Source organism: Mchenga conophoros, linkage group LG20 (assembly GCF_057382185.1).
Source record: "Mchenga conophoros isolate Kocher_MC1m ecotype Shallow Benthic linkage group LG20, M_conophoros_male_GT1.1, whole genome shotgun sequence".
Taxonomy (NCBI): domain Eukaryota; kingdom Metazoa; phylum Chordata; class Actinopteri; order Cichliformes; family Cichlidae; genus Mchenga; species Mchenga conophoros.
This window is the reverse complement of record NC_140545.1, coordinates 7,365,322-7,384,191: the sequence shown is the minus strand read 5'-3', so window position 1 is coordinate 7,384,191 and position 18,870 is coordinate 7,365,322. Positions and strand designations below refer to the sequence as shown.

The 18,870-nt window shown below is 39.6% G+C and overlaps 2 protein-coding genes across 3 annotated transcripts; one reads left to right on the top strand and one right to left on the bottom strand.

Annotated features, from left to right (window-relative positions):
- Window positions 1-3,431: 3,431 nt before the first annotated feature.
- On the bottom strand, window positions 3,432-10,514 carry rprd1b (regulation of nuclear pre-mRNA domain containing 1B). 2 transcript variants are annotated; one of them, XM_085260317.1, is made up of 8 exons: window positions 10,139-10,514; window positions 9,816-10,039; window positions 8,801-8,930; window positions 8,324-8,457; window positions 7,711-7,829; window positions 7,440-7,566; window positions 6,382-6,557; window positions 3,432-5,760 (listed from the first exon to the last, which is right to left on the bottom strand). In XM_085260317.1, the coding sequence occupies exons 2-8, from the start codon at window positions 9,964-9,966 to the stop codon at window positions 5,611-5,613; spliced, it is 987 nt and encodes a 328-aa protein (XP_085116443.1). In that variant the 5' UTR covers window positions 9,967-10,039; window positions 10,139-10,514; the 3' UTR covers window positions 3,432-5,610. The 2 variants fall into 2 exon arrangements, with proteins under 2 accessions (XP_085116443.1, XP_085116442.1); XM_085260316.1 differs by having other exon boundaries at window positions 9,816-10,514.
- Window positions 10,515-12,808: 2,294 nt separating this feature from the next.
- Window positions 12,809-16,560, top strand: tas1r1 (taste receptor, type 1, member 1). Its single transcript, XM_085259601.1, has 6 exons — window positions 12,809-12,990; window positions 13,101-13,428; window positions 13,527-14,285; window positions 14,368-14,586; window positions 14,873-14,993; window positions 15,638-16,560. The coding sequence occupies exons 1-6, from the start codon at window positions 12,809-12,811 to the stop codon at window positions 16,558-16,560; spliced, it is 2,532 nt and encodes an 843-aa protein (XP_085115727.1).
- The last annotated feature ends 2,310 nt before the right edge of the window (window positions 16,561-18,870 follow it).

The following is an 18,870-nucleotide window of genomic DNA, read 5'->3' as shown; positions in this document are numbered from 1 at the left end:
TATTTTCCAGCAAAGATTTCACATGTAGAAACTGTTTCTTCTCCATCAGTAGTGCATACAGCTCCCCCTTCAACTCACCATTCTTGGTTATCAGGCTATTTAAGCACTGGCAAGCCTTAAGTTAAAAAACATCTTAGCGTTTGTTTTTAAAAGGATTCCAACATCAAGGGGACCTAATACCAAGCACAACAGATATCTATTACTTTAGAAGTTGGCAAAATCACAGTGAAACTGACAGTAAAGTGTATTCTCTGTGCAACACTAACCCTGAAACACTTGTCTTCAGTATGCTGCATAGTTTTTAGAAATTTCCTGTTATCAAATTTATCAGATTTGTCAGGTGTGGTTGCCCTGATAGTCCTCAATTCCGCAAACTTCTCTCCCATTCAAGGATCTGAAAACCAAATCAACAATGAGGGACAATTTTATTAAGAAAGGTGGACTCAAATGTGCATTTAAAAGAAAAATATAATGGACAAAATAATGACCACTGCTAGTGCTAGTTCAGCCTCTTAGTAGATGAATTTAAAAATCCTTAGTGGCTTCCTTCTTGCGTGATTCACTGGAAGAAAACTTGACCTCTGATTTTAAACCTTGAGATCAAGGTCAGCAAATTGTACTTAGATTTTTAGTAGATGTACCTATGGTATTAATTTGAAAATCCTACATCTTCTCATTCTTGAGTCATCACAAAGTTGGATGTCCATGCCGAACGTGTGGCCATCCACCACCCGCCTGGTGGGGTGACAACAATACCCTATCAACCGTTTATGACTGAAGGGAGAAAAGCAGCAAAGGATTCACAAAAGATGCCAACATTTAAATTTGAGAAAAAAATTATTTTAAAAAAAAATGAAAAAACAAAAGTCTCTGTAACTGACAGGTTTTTAACTCCATCCATCCATCCATCCATCCATCCATCATCCATCCATCATCCATCCATCCATCATCCACCCATCCATCCATCCATCCATCCATCCATCCATCCATCTTCTTCTCCGTATCCAGAGCCAGGTCTCGAGGTTTTTAACTCCATCCATCATCCATCCATCCATCATCCATCCATCCATCCACCCATCCATCCATCCATCCATCCATCCATCCATCCATCCATCCATCTTCTTCTCCGTATCCAGAGCCAGGTCTCGAGGTTTTTAACTCAATATGTGAAATCTGTTTCTATCATATTTAGAATTTTAATGTAAGGGGTCAAAATATCATCCAGCCTCTGTAAAATGTCTCTAGAGCAGGCAAACAGGTACAGCCCCAGTCAAATATATGCACACACCCGAGGGCAGGGAAGTTTCTCATTATCCGAGACAAGTCATAATAAAAACCAACACGAAACTCTTTGACTGTTTACACAATGAACATGAAGTCAGTGCAGGAAGCTTACTGCATCAATTCGGTTGATGTTCTTTTGTTGAGTGTTTCATTATAAAATATGGGAAATAATGAAAAATAAAGAAATACTCCTTTTTAAAAATATATTTGTTATCCTTTTAACAGCTTTATTTGACAGAAACAGTGAAGATCGACAGGAAAGGCATGTGGCAAAGGGCCACAGGTTGGACTAGTACCCAGGCCCGCCACTTTCAGCCATGCGGCATATGGTCACCTGCTCATCCAGCCGAGCTAAACCGGCATCCAAGAAGTACTCCATTTTGACTGAGTGTGTCCAAACCTTTGAATGATACTGTAAAAAAACAAAACAAAAAAACAACTTACTCGTCTCTGCTGGTGATATCTTTGAATTTCTCAGTGCATGGCTGCTTGGCTGCCTTGGCTTTGTGACGCTGCCACTGCAGGTTTTTCAGGTCTGCTTCAGCCACATTAAAAGTATACTTCAGCAATGAGTCTTTTCATAATTACAGTGTAATGAATTGTGATCGCTGATATGTGAAAGATGTCTGTGTAATCAGGATTTACTGGTTATTATTTTGTGTTGCATCTTACAAGCAGCTTTCAACTAAAATTATTTAAGGAAAAACAAATGTATTTTTATTCTCAGTTAACTTACTCACAAAAATTATTCATCAGTCAGCATAGACACTTGAAGAACAAAAGCTGGAGCTGCATACCTGTGTGATGTGTTCTCATATATATCATACATTACAGCCACAGGCATTAGTGTGTGGAACACCTGTACAGATGAAGTTAAGAAAGGTACATCTATACAAAAATGTACACAATTGTTTAAAAACAATAAATTTTATGAATATAGGAAATGTTCCTCTTAGTGACTGAGATGTCCTATTGTGTTATAATAAAGCTTTGTCCTGATTTTTATTGATTAAGCAAAGCGTAACCCAAACGTAAAGTATTCATTAAGGTGTTTGTCACATAGGCATAATTCCATATGAAGCAAATTACAAACATCATAGGGTGTTTAGCTTAGGTAAAAATGTAGTTTGTTGTTGTTTTGGTTTATGAGCTTAAATTGTTTCATGTGTGTATTGTATATGAGTTTAGACTTGTATACAGTTAAAAATGTATGGATCGTTTAATGTCGAATTTGGAATATTGATTTGTAAAAAATGGAATTTGAAATAAGAGGGTAGGAACAGAAAATGTGAAACTTCATCTTACTTCTTTTTGAGCATAAACATTGTGTAGACATAGAAATATTCATGAAAATATGTTTTCAAGTTTTTCATTCCTCTTGTAAATCTTGAAATATCTATGTATCATTTTCAGAGCTTCCTTGTTCTTGTTAGACTTCAGTCTCTCCAACCATGCAGCAATACACAGAAAGTCAGAATTGACACTTCAGATTCAACTGGTGTAAACACTTGAAACTTTTATGCACTGATTTACAAACGTAAACAATTTGTAAACCGGTGCATAAAAGTCAAGTTTTTATAACGCAGCTATATCTATATATGTATTCATGTAGTATTCATGATTAATGGAAATAAATAAATAAATAAAAAATTTTATTTGCCCCTTAAATTGAGTATTTGTTGAACTCTACTTCGAGTCACATGCAGTTTTCTGAAGTCAGGACTCTTCCTCCACCCTTACAGCTTCTAAGGAGCATGAGAAAGGGTCTGTTCCCCTTTCATCTTCCTGTGATTTTTTACTGACATCCACCATCATATCTGTAATATAATATTTAAAGTAGGGAATTTCTTAGATAGAGGATACACCAAACCCAATGAAAAGATCCTAGAAGGATAAGGTCCACTACTTAAATAACTTAAAATTATGACAGAAATGTAATTCATGGTCTCTAAATTGTGAAAAGGCCCGAGTTTCCTCACTGCATTAAATGAAAGGCTGGAAAACTCTGATTTGCACATATGACTTTATTATTATCATTATTATTATTATTATTATTTTTGTGTTATTATGTATTATAATTAAAACCCATTTTTAATTTAAGTAAGTATATTCGCATTATACTGAAATTATGTAAAATACACACAGAATTTGTTCAAATGGTTCCAGTTTATTGGCATCCACTGAATCACTTTCATTACAGAAAAAACATTACCCCTAGTGGCAGAGTCCTGGTAGTACAGACTGATTCTATAGAGAAACACATACCACACAGCAAGTCAGTAAGAAAATATCTAAGTGTTATCTACAGTCAAGCATATCTGGGTTAAAATTTTACTGAAATCTTTCCTGGTTTTGGTTTTTATCAGATGAACATGAATTAATGAAATAATGGCTCCGCTTTAATGTTCGACATCCAAAGTCCAAAGGTTTACTTTGATATTAGGGATCATGTTAAAGCCCAAACATCTGTTTTATGACCCCAGTAATGACTCTGACGAATGCATCCACACCTTTGGTTGAACAAACGCTGCAGAAAACTGCTAATTTTCACCTGCTCTTTGAAAGATTTCGTGGTTTCAGGCTTCCGGGAGAGGCCAATCATTTTACTGCAACGGTTTTCCATGAACAGCATGTCTCAGCTGAGCGTTTGGAATCAGCAGATAAGCTACAGCTTCTACAATCTTTCTTTTATATAAGGAAAAAAATCACCTCAGCTGTAGCAGCAGGAGTCGCTACGTGTTTCTGAAGACGCTAATGAAATGAGCAGTTTGTTAAACGTCTCTGATCTTTTTATCATAAACTTTTTCAATAAATGTTTTTTTTTTTTGTGTGTATCAGACAACTGAAAATTAAATATCAGTTAAGCAAAATGACAAAATGGCCTTCTCGCAGAACTGCTCCTAAAAGGCTCGTACCAAAATAATGACTTTGGTAATTACAACTTTTCCTGACCTCAATATCTAAATAAACACATTTGTTACAGGATGGATCACCCATGAAAAGAGAAAACAAAAACAAATATGAAGGGGATGCAGGCGTGAACCTGTTGAATACTTAAATCGATACAGGCAGTTAGAACTGTGGAATATTTAATAATTATTTTTGATCAGTCCAATGTGTCTATTAATGTTGCTAAAGTAGAGAATGGTCAGTTCATTTCGCAATAACATATAATCTAATTAATGCAACTACGCTACCCTTTTATTTAACTTTTCCAAACATGTTGTGATCAGTATATCAGCAAATGTCGTTTTCTGACTCGTTTATCTTGACACTTCTTTTAATAACGGCTCAATCCTCCTGATGTCTTCATTTATTTTTATTTTTGCCTTCTTATCAATTACCTTTTCAAAAGATACAGCAATAGTATTTTTAGTTTTAGCATTTAGATGATCTTTTTTCAAACGTGCAGGATTTCATTAGCAAAACTCAAACTGTGCCTCTTTTCCACTAACGAACATAATGAGCTTCATCATATTTCAAATGAAAGCATGACAACAGTTCTTTTGAACCTTGTGCACCTTTGTATCAAAATAAGGAAAATCCTTACATACAGGAAAATAAAAAGTCCCTTGTCTTTAAAATTGCTGCCTGAATGATTGTATCCCACAAATCCCATTTTTCAGACTCTACCAAGTGTTACTTTAATGAAAGCGCTGTGTGTGGCGTCCGGTGAAACAACCAAAAAAGCAACACATACTGAAGTGGCCTGATATTTTTTCTAACTATACAAACACACACTTACACACCGTAAATCAACAATCTCTCTAATTTGTCGATAAAAACCAAGCAAATAAAAGTCAAAAAGTAAACCTAATGAATGGTACATCCTCTTCACAGTGTAGCCACAGCCTTTAGGAATTAAGAGAGCGGACAGACAGCCTTTGCTCACTGAATCCGAACTATAACTTACAGCCAGATGCTTCGACTGACATGTCCTGATAACCAGGTTTACGTCTAAGCTCCTCTTCCTAAATCACTGAAACTTCCAGCATTTAAAACAAAATAAAAGCAACAGGAAACTTGTTCCAAGCTGGTGAAGTGGAATCCTTGACGATCGAGAGGGTACGGGGGAAAAAAACTAACAAAATAAACAGGCTGACAGAGTCTTTATTCTCCTCTGCAGAGCATTCTCATTTTACCAAAAGCCTTCCTCGTCCTCGTCCTGCAGGTTTGAGTTAGCAGGTAGGCTGGCGACTGTTAAGAGGATTGACCACACGTGTCCTCTGGCTGGAGACACAGTTGGGAGTATTTCTGTAAATCCAACGTGGAGCTGAGATTGTCTGGGGAGGAGCATACGGGAGACTTCGTCGAGGCAAAGGGTTCTCAATCGGTGGAGAAGAGGTCGCCTGCTGAGGGGAGCGGGGCCAGACCCCCAGTTACGTTGGGCAGCAGCGAAAGGTCAGGGAGACTCTGGATGTGGGACTTGAGCTCCTTCCTCACCTGAGTCACTCTCGCCAGTTTCTGCTTATACTCCTACCGAAAAAATGACGATACGCACAGGTATGAGCAAATTACATCTTTTTTTAATATGAAAACATGTGAGGCAGGAAACAGAAGAGCAAGGCAGTAAAGAAGGGAGATGACCTCTAAAGCTAGATGCACCAAAATGTCAGTAATAAACGTCAAAATTGTATTTAAACATCCAAGAATAAACGTCTGCCAACTGTGATAACCAGATCTGTGCTGACCTTCTGACCTCTTTTATTTCTTGCCATGTCAGACATGCTCCCAGCTATGTGGGCATGTTTTTAGCCAATGAGTGCTTTCAGGGCTGAAGCATTAGCTGTAAACTGCTTCTAAACTTCTAAACAGCAGAAATAAACATGTTTGCAGCTGTTTTTATCTCCTCAGCTAATCTGAGTCACTGAACATGACCTCAAAAAGATGGGGGTGTTGTTACCTTTAGGTATTTTTCCTGCAGTTATCTGTGAAATAATATGGCATGCTGTATGGTAACTGCTATAATGAGTTCAGACATCTGTACTTAACTCTACAAAGTGTATTACAGGTATTACAGCTCCCTTTATTAATGAGACAAACACAAGCATTCAAACATCCTTTTCTAATGACTGTTGCGTCTGTCAAGTGCCTTACCTCCAGTTTCTTCTCTCTCTCCATGAGTGCCTCCTTCTGGCTGCTGATGTATTCAGTGAGCATACGTGCTAACTGCCGCCGGTCCTCCAGCTCTGCGGCCAGACGCCCGTTATATTCTGCCAGCAGCAAGCAGGCTTCATCCACAGTTTTTGAGAGCTTGTCTGCGGCTTCTTTGTCTAGAGTTGAGCCAAAGTGTGTTGTTAATCTCAGAGCCTTAATTTAAACTGAGGTTACTCCAGATAAACACGCTCCTCTGCATGCAGTGCTTGATTGCTGTATATATGTTCTGTCCTAACATTTATTGATTGAGTGCGAGTCTTTTTGGAAGGAACAATTCTATCACACTGAAAGCAGAGATAAAACAATCTAAGCTCAAGCTCTACAAAAAGATCTCCTGAGGCTGCTCTCTCCTTAGCTTTCTGTGGTCAGTGTGGTACACACCATAGAAGACACCTGTGATGCTAATTACAGGGCACAATCTAGTTTACCTTGGCTCTTTTCCACTAGTACCGGTACCTACTCGGATCAACTCTACTCGTTTTGTCTCATTTTTCATTATAATCAACTACCATCTAATGTGGATGGGATCATTACAGCAATTTGGCTGAAACTGCAGGGTTTAAAGAAAGTCTGTTTTGAATTTTGTGAAGGAGTCACTCTCATGACTCACCGAGTGACACCACTGACTTGCCAATTGGCAGCATGCCGTCTGTTAGCATGACATTTTTGGATCGATTCAGCTCGCTTGGTACCAGGTCCTACTATCAAAAACCATAAAAGCCGAGTCGAATTGAGCTCAGTAGGCACTAGTGGAATCAGTCTTTTCTAGGGGTACCATCATTTATAGCAAGGCCAATTTCATTAGTTGTTTAAAAAAAGGATTCTGCTGAACGACAATTTAAAAGCAATGTCTGATTTTCTTGAAGTTTTTTGTTTTAGTGTTATTACTTATCTCAGTTTCAAGTTATTATTTTAGTGACCACTGTAGGTTGTTCTTTCTTTGACAGAAGGTTACCAACAATTTTGTCCAAAACCGAGCTGAGCTGTCCAAGCCTTACCTGTGATCTTCTCCAGCAGGGAAACATCCTGGACTTCCTGCGGCAGCGAGGCAATCTTCTGACGAACAGCTGCGTCACCTGATGCAGCGTTCTCTAAGTCCTGCAGGGCTTTTACCAGCTCCTCTGTCTGCACGTGTGCCAGAGTGTGTTTAAAGACAGGAGACAAGGGAAAAAAAGGAAGTGGGGGAAACAGTAATAAGAGATCAGTAAGGAGGCCAGTCAAAAATACCACCATTTTAACATTATCTGGATTAAACGTTGGCATCTTCACCAGCTGAGTTGCCGTGGAATCTGCGTTGCGAGGAGAAGTGTGGCTTCTATAGTCGTTGTCATCATCGTCCTCATCTTCCTGGATCTTTTGATAGCTTCTTTTCACTGGCTTTTTTTCTTCTGCAGAGTGATGTTTGGAGATAACAGAACAGAAAAAACACATCATGAGGTCACTAATGTGTTTCCTTTAACACCTATGATGGCATACTGATGTCGACAGGATAAACCCGAAAATGTATTTACTGTTAGATAACATTTTGGGTACTTGAACGCTGCTCTTTCTGTTGTTCTGTGATACAAACTCAGTAAAAACCTGCCATTTACCTGCAAATGCAGGTGTGTCGACACACATGTTGTTAACAGTGAAAGAGTGAAAAGAAAGGCTTCCTGTTTGGAGAATTATTCAGTCGTAATCAGCGCATTTACTCAGACGCAGCCCACTGATACAGTCACCTCATAAATCATGACAGCTCTCTAACAAACGTCCACAAAATGTGACTTCTTTCAGTATTGGTGATCCCGGCCACGGTTTTAAAGTGAAATGCTGTGATGTCAAACGCATCGTATACATTTACATACACCTGTGACAACATGTTATGTAATAGTCATCTAACCTGAAGGCCTGGGGCTGTTTGAGTCTTCTATGGCGAGTTTGAGCTGCTGGATGAAGTCGCTTCTGTAGAGGTTCCTCTCCTTCCAGATGTTCAGCAGTCTTTCCATGTGCTTTTTACAGTTCTCGTCTGCATCACTGCAGGGCGACGAGAGGAGCAACAGATTTCAGCAGACAATAAGGGAGTAACGAGTTACATAAAAATGTTAAATTTAAAGACGCACAGGAAGGCTATAAAAAGATCAAAGCACATCCAGAGTTTTTATGACATATTTTCTAAAAAACAAAAGATAACGGGGGCTGCAGACGTCCAGATAGGATCTGCTGTGCTTAATAGATAAGCAAAAACACAAAACAAAATTCAAACAAATGACTTCCCATGCATCTACTTCCCCACACAGACTCACACACATTTACTACATTCAGGAGAGTCTAATTTGGAGCAGACTTAGAGAACACGGTGGTCACCGTTAAAATATACCTGGCAACATGGGAGCAGGCATCGACGAGCACAGACTCAAAGTCTTTGGTGAACTCGGGGCCTTTCTTCTTGCTGTTCTGGATGACATCATTAGCCAGATACAGGAATGTCAGCTTCCTGCTGCTTTTAGCTGCAACGTACATGAAAAATATCTCATTTTAAACGTTAGCTTTAACAAAATTAACAAGGAAAATTCACAGAGTGATTATCAGTTTCTCACATTCAAATTATTTTGAGTTTGAGTTGCAGTTTGAGTTTTAATTGGCATATTTTCCCTTCATCATGCCCATCTCCTTTACTTACTGCATAAGAATGAGGAAAAATACACTGTTAGTCGCAATAAAACTGGATTTACTAGTATTTCTATTCTTTCACACCCATGTAAGCTGACCATCTATAAGGTCTTAGGGCAGGGGTGTCAAACATAAAGCCCAAGGACCAGAATCAGCCTAGCACAGATTCCAATTCAGCCCACTAAACAGCTTTGGAAAATGTAGAAAGGTGCATAAATTTTGGATTACAGCTTTTCCTACTGAGAAAGACCTCCCCCTTGACTGTTCATACTGCACCAAAGTAATTAAGCAACAGATAAACAATTAACTGAGAGAAAAATAGTTTTTCCCCCCGTACAATGCAGTATAACAGTTTATGTTTTGGGGTTTGTTTGTTTTTTACAATAGGTCCACAGTTTTAAGAAAGGCTATTTCCTATTAACAAAAACAAAAACAAAAAACAAAAACAAAACAGTACAGGACAGACTGGGCTGTAAGATACCAGAAGTCATCCTACACATTTATTTCCTGAAACTAAAATAATGTCATGGATTAAATGCACAGTTAAACTTCTTTGCACTGACAGAAAGGGGCTTTGCAGTGTGCTGTACGTGGCTCACAGCGTAAAATGAGTTTACAGTCTGTGTACAGTGTCCTTTACTTGTTAGTTACCGGCTCTCTCTTTGGCTGCAACATACACACAAATGTGTGGGGGTTTTTTCAGGAGGGCAGTCAGGTCTCACCTTTTTTCAGCTCTCTGTGCCACACTTTGACGATGAGGGCCGAGTGTTTGCGGTGGTGGATGATCCACAGAGACAGAGTCTGGACGCTCTGCTGCGAGCTGCTCAGCTCCGACAGCTTCTTCTCCAGGGCGGACTCAGAGAAGGACGACATGCCGGTGAGTAAGTGGGCGCTTCCCTTGTGACCGGACCGACTCCGACCAGCGTTAACGCGACTGAGCCCCGAGCTATTTTGGAGAGACTCGCACTGTCATCAAAACTGAAGTTGTGCTGCTAACTTACTGACAAGTAGCATCAAACTGTTTCCCGCTCCTCCCAAACGTTACCTTAGCTCACAGCTTCCTGAATTATCGACCAAATCCGCTAAAGCAAGCCTGCGATGAAGATGAGCTCCTTTATCAGCAGCTGCTTCTTCACTCAGTCCAGTGTTTGTTTACAGCACCAGCTAACGTTAGCCAACCGAGCTAAGCAGCCATCTGCAGAGCAGTGCAGCCCTGTGCTAGCCTGCTCTCCAAACAGACTCTGGATACACAGAACTTCTGTAACAAGCCCGATTAATACGTGTCAACCCACCAGCATAAAAAACCCAACGACGAAGCGCTAACGGCGAAACTCACACTTTGACTTTGGTCGCCTAACTCATCAAAAAGACTTCTTTCAAAAAATGGCAGCTTGCACTTTCACCTCGATGTTCGCGTCGCATGGTAGTGACGCAAGCAGACCGGGCATCACCATCATCATCTTTATCCGGGGATGAAGGCTATTTTGTTCATATCGCCACTGCTTAAATAACACAGATTTTTTTAAAGACAGTCAGTATCATCTATAATTTCACGAGAATTTTGGGAAATATACCTCAGTATTTTTGATGATTTAGACTATATATGTATATACTAGAACATGTAATAAGGCTACAAGGCTAAAAGTAATTCACTAAAGTTTTGTATTTTTGTTTATTTTTCACTGCAGTTCAAATGCATTAAAACATGCAATTTTACACTATCAGATCAATATTTTGATTAGATTGATAGGCCAAAAACAACGGGAAGAGGAGAAGATGATTGGAGCTTTAGTTATAGGCCAAACAGCCCATTGTTTTGCTATGTTATGTCCAAAATGCCTCTCTTCAAATTTGCAGTTTGACCGGCTGATCTTTTAAAAGCTGTAAGACCCGAACACTTATGTGTTATTGCTCCAGTTCAACACAAAGACATTACAAACAGTTGTTATATAGGAATATAGTTAAATGTTGTACTACTTTTCTTTCTTTGTGTACCAAATGATTAATCAAAACGTTGCCCAACTTCAGTCTATGCTTAGCTGTTTGCAATTCACTTTGTGTAATGTTATAATATTAAAGAAGCATAAGAGTACATTAATAATGGCTGCTTTACACGTTTTTGGAAGGCTGAGAGGAAGAATTACACAGAGAGGAGTCACGTTGGTAAAGGTCAGAGTCTTACTCATAAACCTTTTGTCATGAGTAGATTTTTCTTGTGACTGTTTTCAAGCTATGATTGCTTTAACTTGGATCTATTACTCATGCAGCTCTGTTATTAATCTGACTGCAATATGTCATCAAAGGACAAAACAAAGAGAATTTATCCAACTTCCTGGCTCATACGGACATGTTAACAAATACCTTTCTGTTAAAAGTCTGCATATTGTGTGCATGCCATCAAATCTTTGTGTTTGTACAGGCATTTGAATTTACATGGCTATTTGACTGCATAATACAGCGGATAATAAAATGCACCGTATTCCTGTTCAAACAATGGTTTTTCCCTGGATCTAAGCAAATTACATGTTAGTACAACAGGTGTGTTTGACAAAATACAGGTCAAATATCAACCAAAATGCAAATTCTGGCACACCTGTACAGCCCTCATGAAGGATTTGCACATTACAAAATAAGTGTAGCTAATAAGACTAGTGTAACATGTAACATTATATACATTTAGAAATTCGTTATTTGTTTTTTTATTTGCTTTTAAAGCACCCTTGAGTGTTTTGAAAGAGCCAATTAATAAAATGTATTACTGTTGTTGTTGTTGTTGTTGTTGTTGTTGTTATTATTATTATTAGTGGTAGTATTGTTAGTATTATTATTATTATTGGCTTTTACATTTTCTAAAATGTCCTTCTGAGTAGGACATCACTTTCAAATTATGCCTTTACAAGCTAACCTCCTGAGACCCTGAATCCTCATCTGGTGACATTAAATTTTGGCTTTCAGCATCTTATACTTGATTCTGCTCAATAAACCGTTTTTATATTATATTTATTAAACATTGATGACTTTATTTTTCATTCTATTTTTTTAAGGAAAAATACTTTCTCTTCAAAGTAGATTCTTAGTTTTTGTGCTGACTCAGACACACTTTTGAGACACATTATTTCTATGTAAAGTTTAACAGATATTTCCTGTTTTATGGGCAGCTGCTTTTTACTAAACACACATCATGTGGAATTTAACAAAAATAATATCATAAAATGTACTTACAAAAAGTATCCAGCAGCATCAGGTTAACATTTAACTCCCAAAACCTGTAATGTTGCCTTCATTTGTTGATAAATTCACTTTGTATCTATGTACGTAATGTATGTACATCACACTGAAATTGCAATATCATCTATAAGATTAAGATTTAAAATCCTTGAAAGCAAAGTCTTATATTGGAAAAGACTATCAGCCCTAATAAATGTGTTAAAAAGTGAATCTGCACTCACTCCATGTTAGTGGTCAAAGATTTATGAAAAAATCACTGCCTCTTCATGACTTTCATTTATGCAAATCATTTCAACGGGAGGAAAACTCTAATGACACCAACAAATTCCACATGCAAAGTACCTTCACTCAGTAAACATTTTTCAGAAGAATGGAAAATCCTCCCCTCTGCCAGCCCACACTTTTAAGAAGAGTTCCTGATCTGTTTTTGCACAACACACTGAGCTTCCACATGCAGATGTGCATAAGCTGACGCTAAAATACGAGCATGTCTGTTACTGTGCTGCTTTCCTTGGGCTGGTTAGTGCTGCAGTCAGCTGATGGGAATCTAGATCACACCACTCACAGCCAGGGGATGTATCTGCAGGGGGACTTCTCCTTCGCTGGACTCTTTCCTCTCTTCTATACTAATGGGCTGAGTGGTTTGCCTGCTCTGGTTCCATGCAGAGAGTGAGTGTTTCTGTTTTATTAGACAGAAACCTGATAGATGCATTTCACTTGTGGACCAGTTAATATTGTCAGTTTTTTCAAACTTAACACTCTTTTTTTTTCTTCTCCAGAGGCAGGCCCAACAAACATGGTTTTCATCTGTTGCAAGCTATGAGATTTGCTGTGGAAGAAATCAACAGCAAAACAGGGGTGCTTTCTCTCCTACCAGGAGTGAAACTCGGCTACCAGATGTACGATATTTGCTCAGTACCGGCCAGTATCCTGGCCACCCTGGACCTGCTCGACCAACAGTACAGGAACATTTCTACACCTGGGGCACAGAACAACACAGCCCTTAATTCCAGTGATGCTCAAACAGCTGTGGCTGTGATTGGGCCGGACAGCAGCAGCAAGTCTTTCACCCCTGCTGCTTTACTGGGGACCTCTCTTGTACCACAGGTAAGTTAATATTTGGAAGTCTTTGCTCGTGTCCATGAATTATTTTATATTCCACATTCACATCTTAAAAGAAACTCATTGCTCATTGCTCATTGTAGATCTCTTATGAAGCATCAAGTGAGCAGCTGAGCAACAAGATATACTATCCATCTTTTTTCCGCACAATTTCCAGTGACAAGAACCAGGTAGCTGCTATGATCCAACTCCTGGTTCGTTTCAACTGGACCTGGATCGCTCTCTTAGGCAGTGACAATGACTATGGGCTTCAGGCCATGAAGAGTCTGTCCCAACAAGCATCCAGCTACGGCATCTGCATCGCCTACCAAGGAGTCATCCCCTCAGCCACAGATGAAACAGTCCAGATCATGAGGAACATGGTAACGGACATACTGACAACCCACGTCAATACCATTGTGGTCTTCTCCAGCAAGACGAAACTCAGTGGCTTCTTCCCATTTGTACTCGAGCGCAACATAACAGATAAAGTGTGGATCGGGACGGAGGACTGGTCAGTGGCAACTCTTATATCAGGCATAAGTGGAATCAACACAATCGGTACTGTGATCGGTGTGGCCGTCAAACCTATATCCATTCCCGGATTTGAGGAGTTTGAGAAAAAGATAGTCGAGGCTTCAATGCAACGCGCCAACGCTAATGTTACCATGAGCTATGGAAATGACTGCCTACAGAGCACAGACCTGTACAGCCTCGCCAGAAATAATTACTCTCTGGAGGAATATGACATCGCCTCTGCCTTCAATGTGTATAAAGCTGTGTATGCTTTGGCTCATGCTCTGCACACTACACTTGGTTGTGATGCCGAAAAGTGCAACAAGAGAACCGTGCATCCATGGGAGGTGAGTTGATTTAAACTGATGTTTTGGTTTGGTTTGATTTGGGTTTATTCTTTACATAATTCTCATTTTCTGTCCTCCCCAGCTTTTTCAGCAGCTAAAGCATGTGCGATTTTCCCTGGAGAACACCTCTGTGTACTTTGATGCAAATGGAGATCCACCCACAGGATATGATATTGTTACCTGGATTTGGAGGGGCACTGACTGGTCCCTGAGAGTAGTGGGCTCCTTTACCCCAGACCCAATTACACTGACAATTGATGCAGATCAAATTGAGTGGTGCGGAAAAGAAGGTTCAAGAGCAGTAAGAGCAACATGGTGTTTGGGTTTGTTTTATAGTTTTAAAAAAAATTAAATATTACAAAAAGACCCACAGAAAATTAACCCTAAAAAGGATCATTTTCATTTCTCATTTAAAAAGGTTAAACAAATATGCTTTTGATGTTGTGGTTTATGTGCATCTGTTGTATAGCATTTATTTCTTCTGTTATTCTCTGCTCTCCCTTCCAACTAAGAGCTAGATCTATTAGAGATGACCTGTTTAAATAAAAGCTAATCTATAATATGTCTTTTTCTTTGACTGTGTATAGGTGCCACTGTCCATCTGTTCACCACCCTGCCCAACTGGCCACAAGAAGTTGCTGACAGGGCAGCATAAGTGCTGCTTCGACTGCCAGGCCTGTCCTGCTGCCACATTCCTCAATAAAAGTGGTAAACAAAGAAAAAGGAAAAAGGAGCAGAGATAAATAGAAAACAGAGAGGCGGGCGGTGGAAAAGGGTTTCCTTGATCACATATTATCTCTATGTAGCAAAATGAGACTGAAAAGTGAATCTGAGATTTTATGATCTCATAACAAAGATGATATAAAATCTATCTTTTTATTATAAAAGCCAGTAATAAATATGTGTCGTTTATCGGCATCGTCAGAGGTGCTGATTGTATGTAATGCAAATACAAATCCCCCAAAATCATAAAGATATCCAAGAAATAAAAGTTAAGTTGTTGTGCTCCAGAACTCAATATAGAGTTCAGCTATTTAAGATTTCTTCCAGTGAACAAAGTGATCCACGTTGCAACAGAGCGCCATTACATTGTTGTGTGTAAAATTGTCCAATAGGTGGTGCTGAATGCACATTCTGACGCTGGAGCCAAACGACCTGAAAAAACCAAACAAGGGCCACAATGTTGAATAATAACAAATCACATATTATATGATTTCCAGCAAATGCTGTGTGTTTGACTTTAAGTTTCAGACTTGGGCTGGTGAATCTGAGCTCAACCAACAGTGGACACAACTGCTGTCCAGCTTTTATATCCCAGGTTTTCTTCAAGCTGTGCTTTTTCTCTTCCTTAGATCCTGTAATTTGCCAGCCGTGTCTGCCAGAGCAGTGGGCGCCCCCGAGCAGTGAGCAGTGCCTGAACAGGACTGTCCTGCTGCTGGAATGGGACGCCCCTCTCTCCATTGCCCTGCTCTTCTTTTTCGCCACCTGCCTTCTCATGATCTTTGGCACTGCAATAATCCTCCTGCTCAACCTGAACACACCCGTAGCCAAGTCTGCCGGGGGCCGCACCTGCCTCCTGATGCTGGCAGCCCTGACTGCAGCCACCATAAGCTCTTTGTGCCACTTTGGCCAGCCATCGCCTCTGGCCTGCATCTTCAAGCAGTCTCTATTCATGGACAGCTTCACTGTGTGCCTGGCCTGCATCACTATGCGCGCCCTTCAGGTTGTCTGCATTTTTAAATTTGCATCCAAGCTGCCGCCAGCCTATGACAAGTGGGCAAAAAAACACGGGCCAGAGTTCACAATTTTCCTAGTGTCTGCCATCATGCTGATCATTTCCGTGCTCCGTGTGGCCCTCGACACCCCCAGGCCTTCCATGGATCTTGAATTCTACGAGGATCGCATCGTGCTCGAGTGCAGCAAGACCCTCTCGGTCGGCTCTGGTGTTGAACTTGCTTATGTGTCCATGGTCAGCGTTCTCTGCTTCACTTTCAGTTACATGGGCAAAGACCTGCCAGCCAATTACAACGAGGCCAAGTGCGTGACCTTCAGCCTCATGGTGTACATGATCTCCTGGATCAGCTTCTTCACCCTCTACCTCATCAGCAGAGATTCGTTCACCATGGCCGCACAAGTGTTTGCCACACTCTTCAGTGTCCTAGCCTTCCTCGGGGGATACTTTGTACCCAAAATTTATATTATTGTGCTGAGACCGCAAATGAACACAACTGCACATTTCCAGAATTGTATTCAAATGTATACCATGAAAAAATGAGTAGTGTGGTGATTTCATTACATTAACAGCACTTATATTCAAGGCAGCGCAAAATAATAGCTTTAAATGCATTTTATTTAAACAATGTTTATCTTGTGAGTGTATTTGTGTGTTATTAGATTGTGCATTCTTTTGCTTAGATGTCCTATAATTTAATTTCAGTGTAATTTAATTGTCAAGTTCAAGTTTCAAGTGAGTCAATAGCAAAAAGCAGCTGGTTACAGAATAAAAGTTTGTTACAGCAAGTTGCAGAATGATACAACAACTCATTGCATGTCAAAGAAATCCCTAACTGCTTTGTCTCTCTCTCTCTCTCTCTCACACACACACACACACACACACACACACACACACACACACACACACACACACTGCTGCTGTTAGCTGTTGTTTGAGAGGATAGATGAAAAGGCCTTTTGTGGCTGGGAGGTCAGCGCTATTGACCAGTAGATGTGTGAGTAGAGTCGGAGGTTGGCTTTCCCACAGTCTCTCTGTCCACTCACAGGCTAATACCCTCGGTCAACAATCGAAGTGTGCCATGGGTGAACAAGCAGGAGTTTTATTGTCTGTACACAAAGAAAAGGCGCGAGAATAAAAATTCAGGAATTTCATTTCAACATCGCCCAACATACAAACTATCCGTTTGAATCCATGCAAAGGCACGTTTACACCTCTACCTGCAAACTGCTGTGGCCAACGTTTCACTGTGCTCTTGGCCGTGTTTGTCTTTCGTTACACTAAAATCAACAAACCATTAAAGTCACCCGAATACCAGCAGAGTCGAGGTTTCATTTGGGATGTGGCTATCCACACATTAATGATATTTTGCCATGAAGTCAAAGGGACAAAAATGTGCACAAAAAAACTATGTAAATCATTGTGGTGTGAAAACTAAGAATTTGCCTTTTCCACACTAGCAATTAAATCTATAATAACATGTTTTCTTTCGGCATCTTTTCCCCTGACACCACCAGTGCAATGATGCATCCTGTTTAATTATTCCCTGGGTGCATATCAGGAGCTTTTGCCCACGTTCCCCAGAGTAAATGCAGGCTGAGATAAGCAGCAGCTCCTGATAAGAGATGGACGGCACTCCATTCTCAGTCTGGAATGGTTTTATCTCCACTGAGCCAGCCTCTGATTGCTTCACTTGTCAGTTATTGATACATCTTCATCTGACACAAACCCCAATACGGCTTAATTAACGTGCCTTTGTCATGCTAATGACACGCTATAAAGTGAAGAGCAGCTTCAGAGCTGATAGTGTCATCCAAAATGAATCTGATCGCTTCACCTACACACCCACGTCTCCATGCATCACCAACCACGCCTCCTTTCACTACATCACAACCTGTGAGGGGAGATAACAAAGTTAGCACCTCTGAGATTTAAACAGAGAGATGTGAATGAAATGCTTGAACAACAAAACCACCAAGACTAAAAATCATCCACAGTTAACATAAAATGTTCACATAAGAACATGAGCGTCCTTTTTTTATTTTAGGGAAGAAATTATTTGATAAAATACTAAAATAAAATAGAGGTAGCAGCAAACAGTGGCTTTGATTTTTCATTTCCAAGCATTACACTGTGCTGTTAGGAATACTGAGTGTTGGAAGCATGAATTTACAGTAAAACACAAGCTAGGAAAATGCTATTGCGGTCTATACTTGATTATAAGTAAGTATATGTGTACACGTGTGAGTAATTGTGAATACAATATGTAGGCCATAAATCTGGGCACTGTGGAGAATGTGTGATTGTTTTACTTAGTAACATGGGGGACTGCTTTAGTTTCTAACATGCCAAGGTCAGCTGATTGTTTATTGTGCCTTTGCATTGCAAATAAAATACATCTTGTCGTGTGTAACTGACAAGATGCTGGCTGCAAATGCCAGCAACTAGATGCAATTTGCTGGATTTTTTAATGTGTTTTTCTGTTCACGTTGCTTAGCATAAATCAAAGAAATCCTATCACATTTCCTGATTATGAAATCTACAAACCAAACGAGGAAAATGTGTGTACAGCAGTGTTGTCAAAACCCATTTTAAGTTCGCTGTTTAGATATGTACAGACCCAAACATCCTTATATCTGTTGCCTTGTAGATCAAACCATTAATGACCATCCCTACATTCATTGTTGAAAAGAGGTGTTAAAATAAAAATGCACTAAAAGAGGCAAAAATAAAGTGGTATTTTTTTATATATATATAGTACCAATGTGGACTTTTTTCATGAAATATATATAAATGTAAAAGAAGTCAGCAAGCATTTTTAATGATTGTTTCTTTTTATTTTTAATTGTCGTA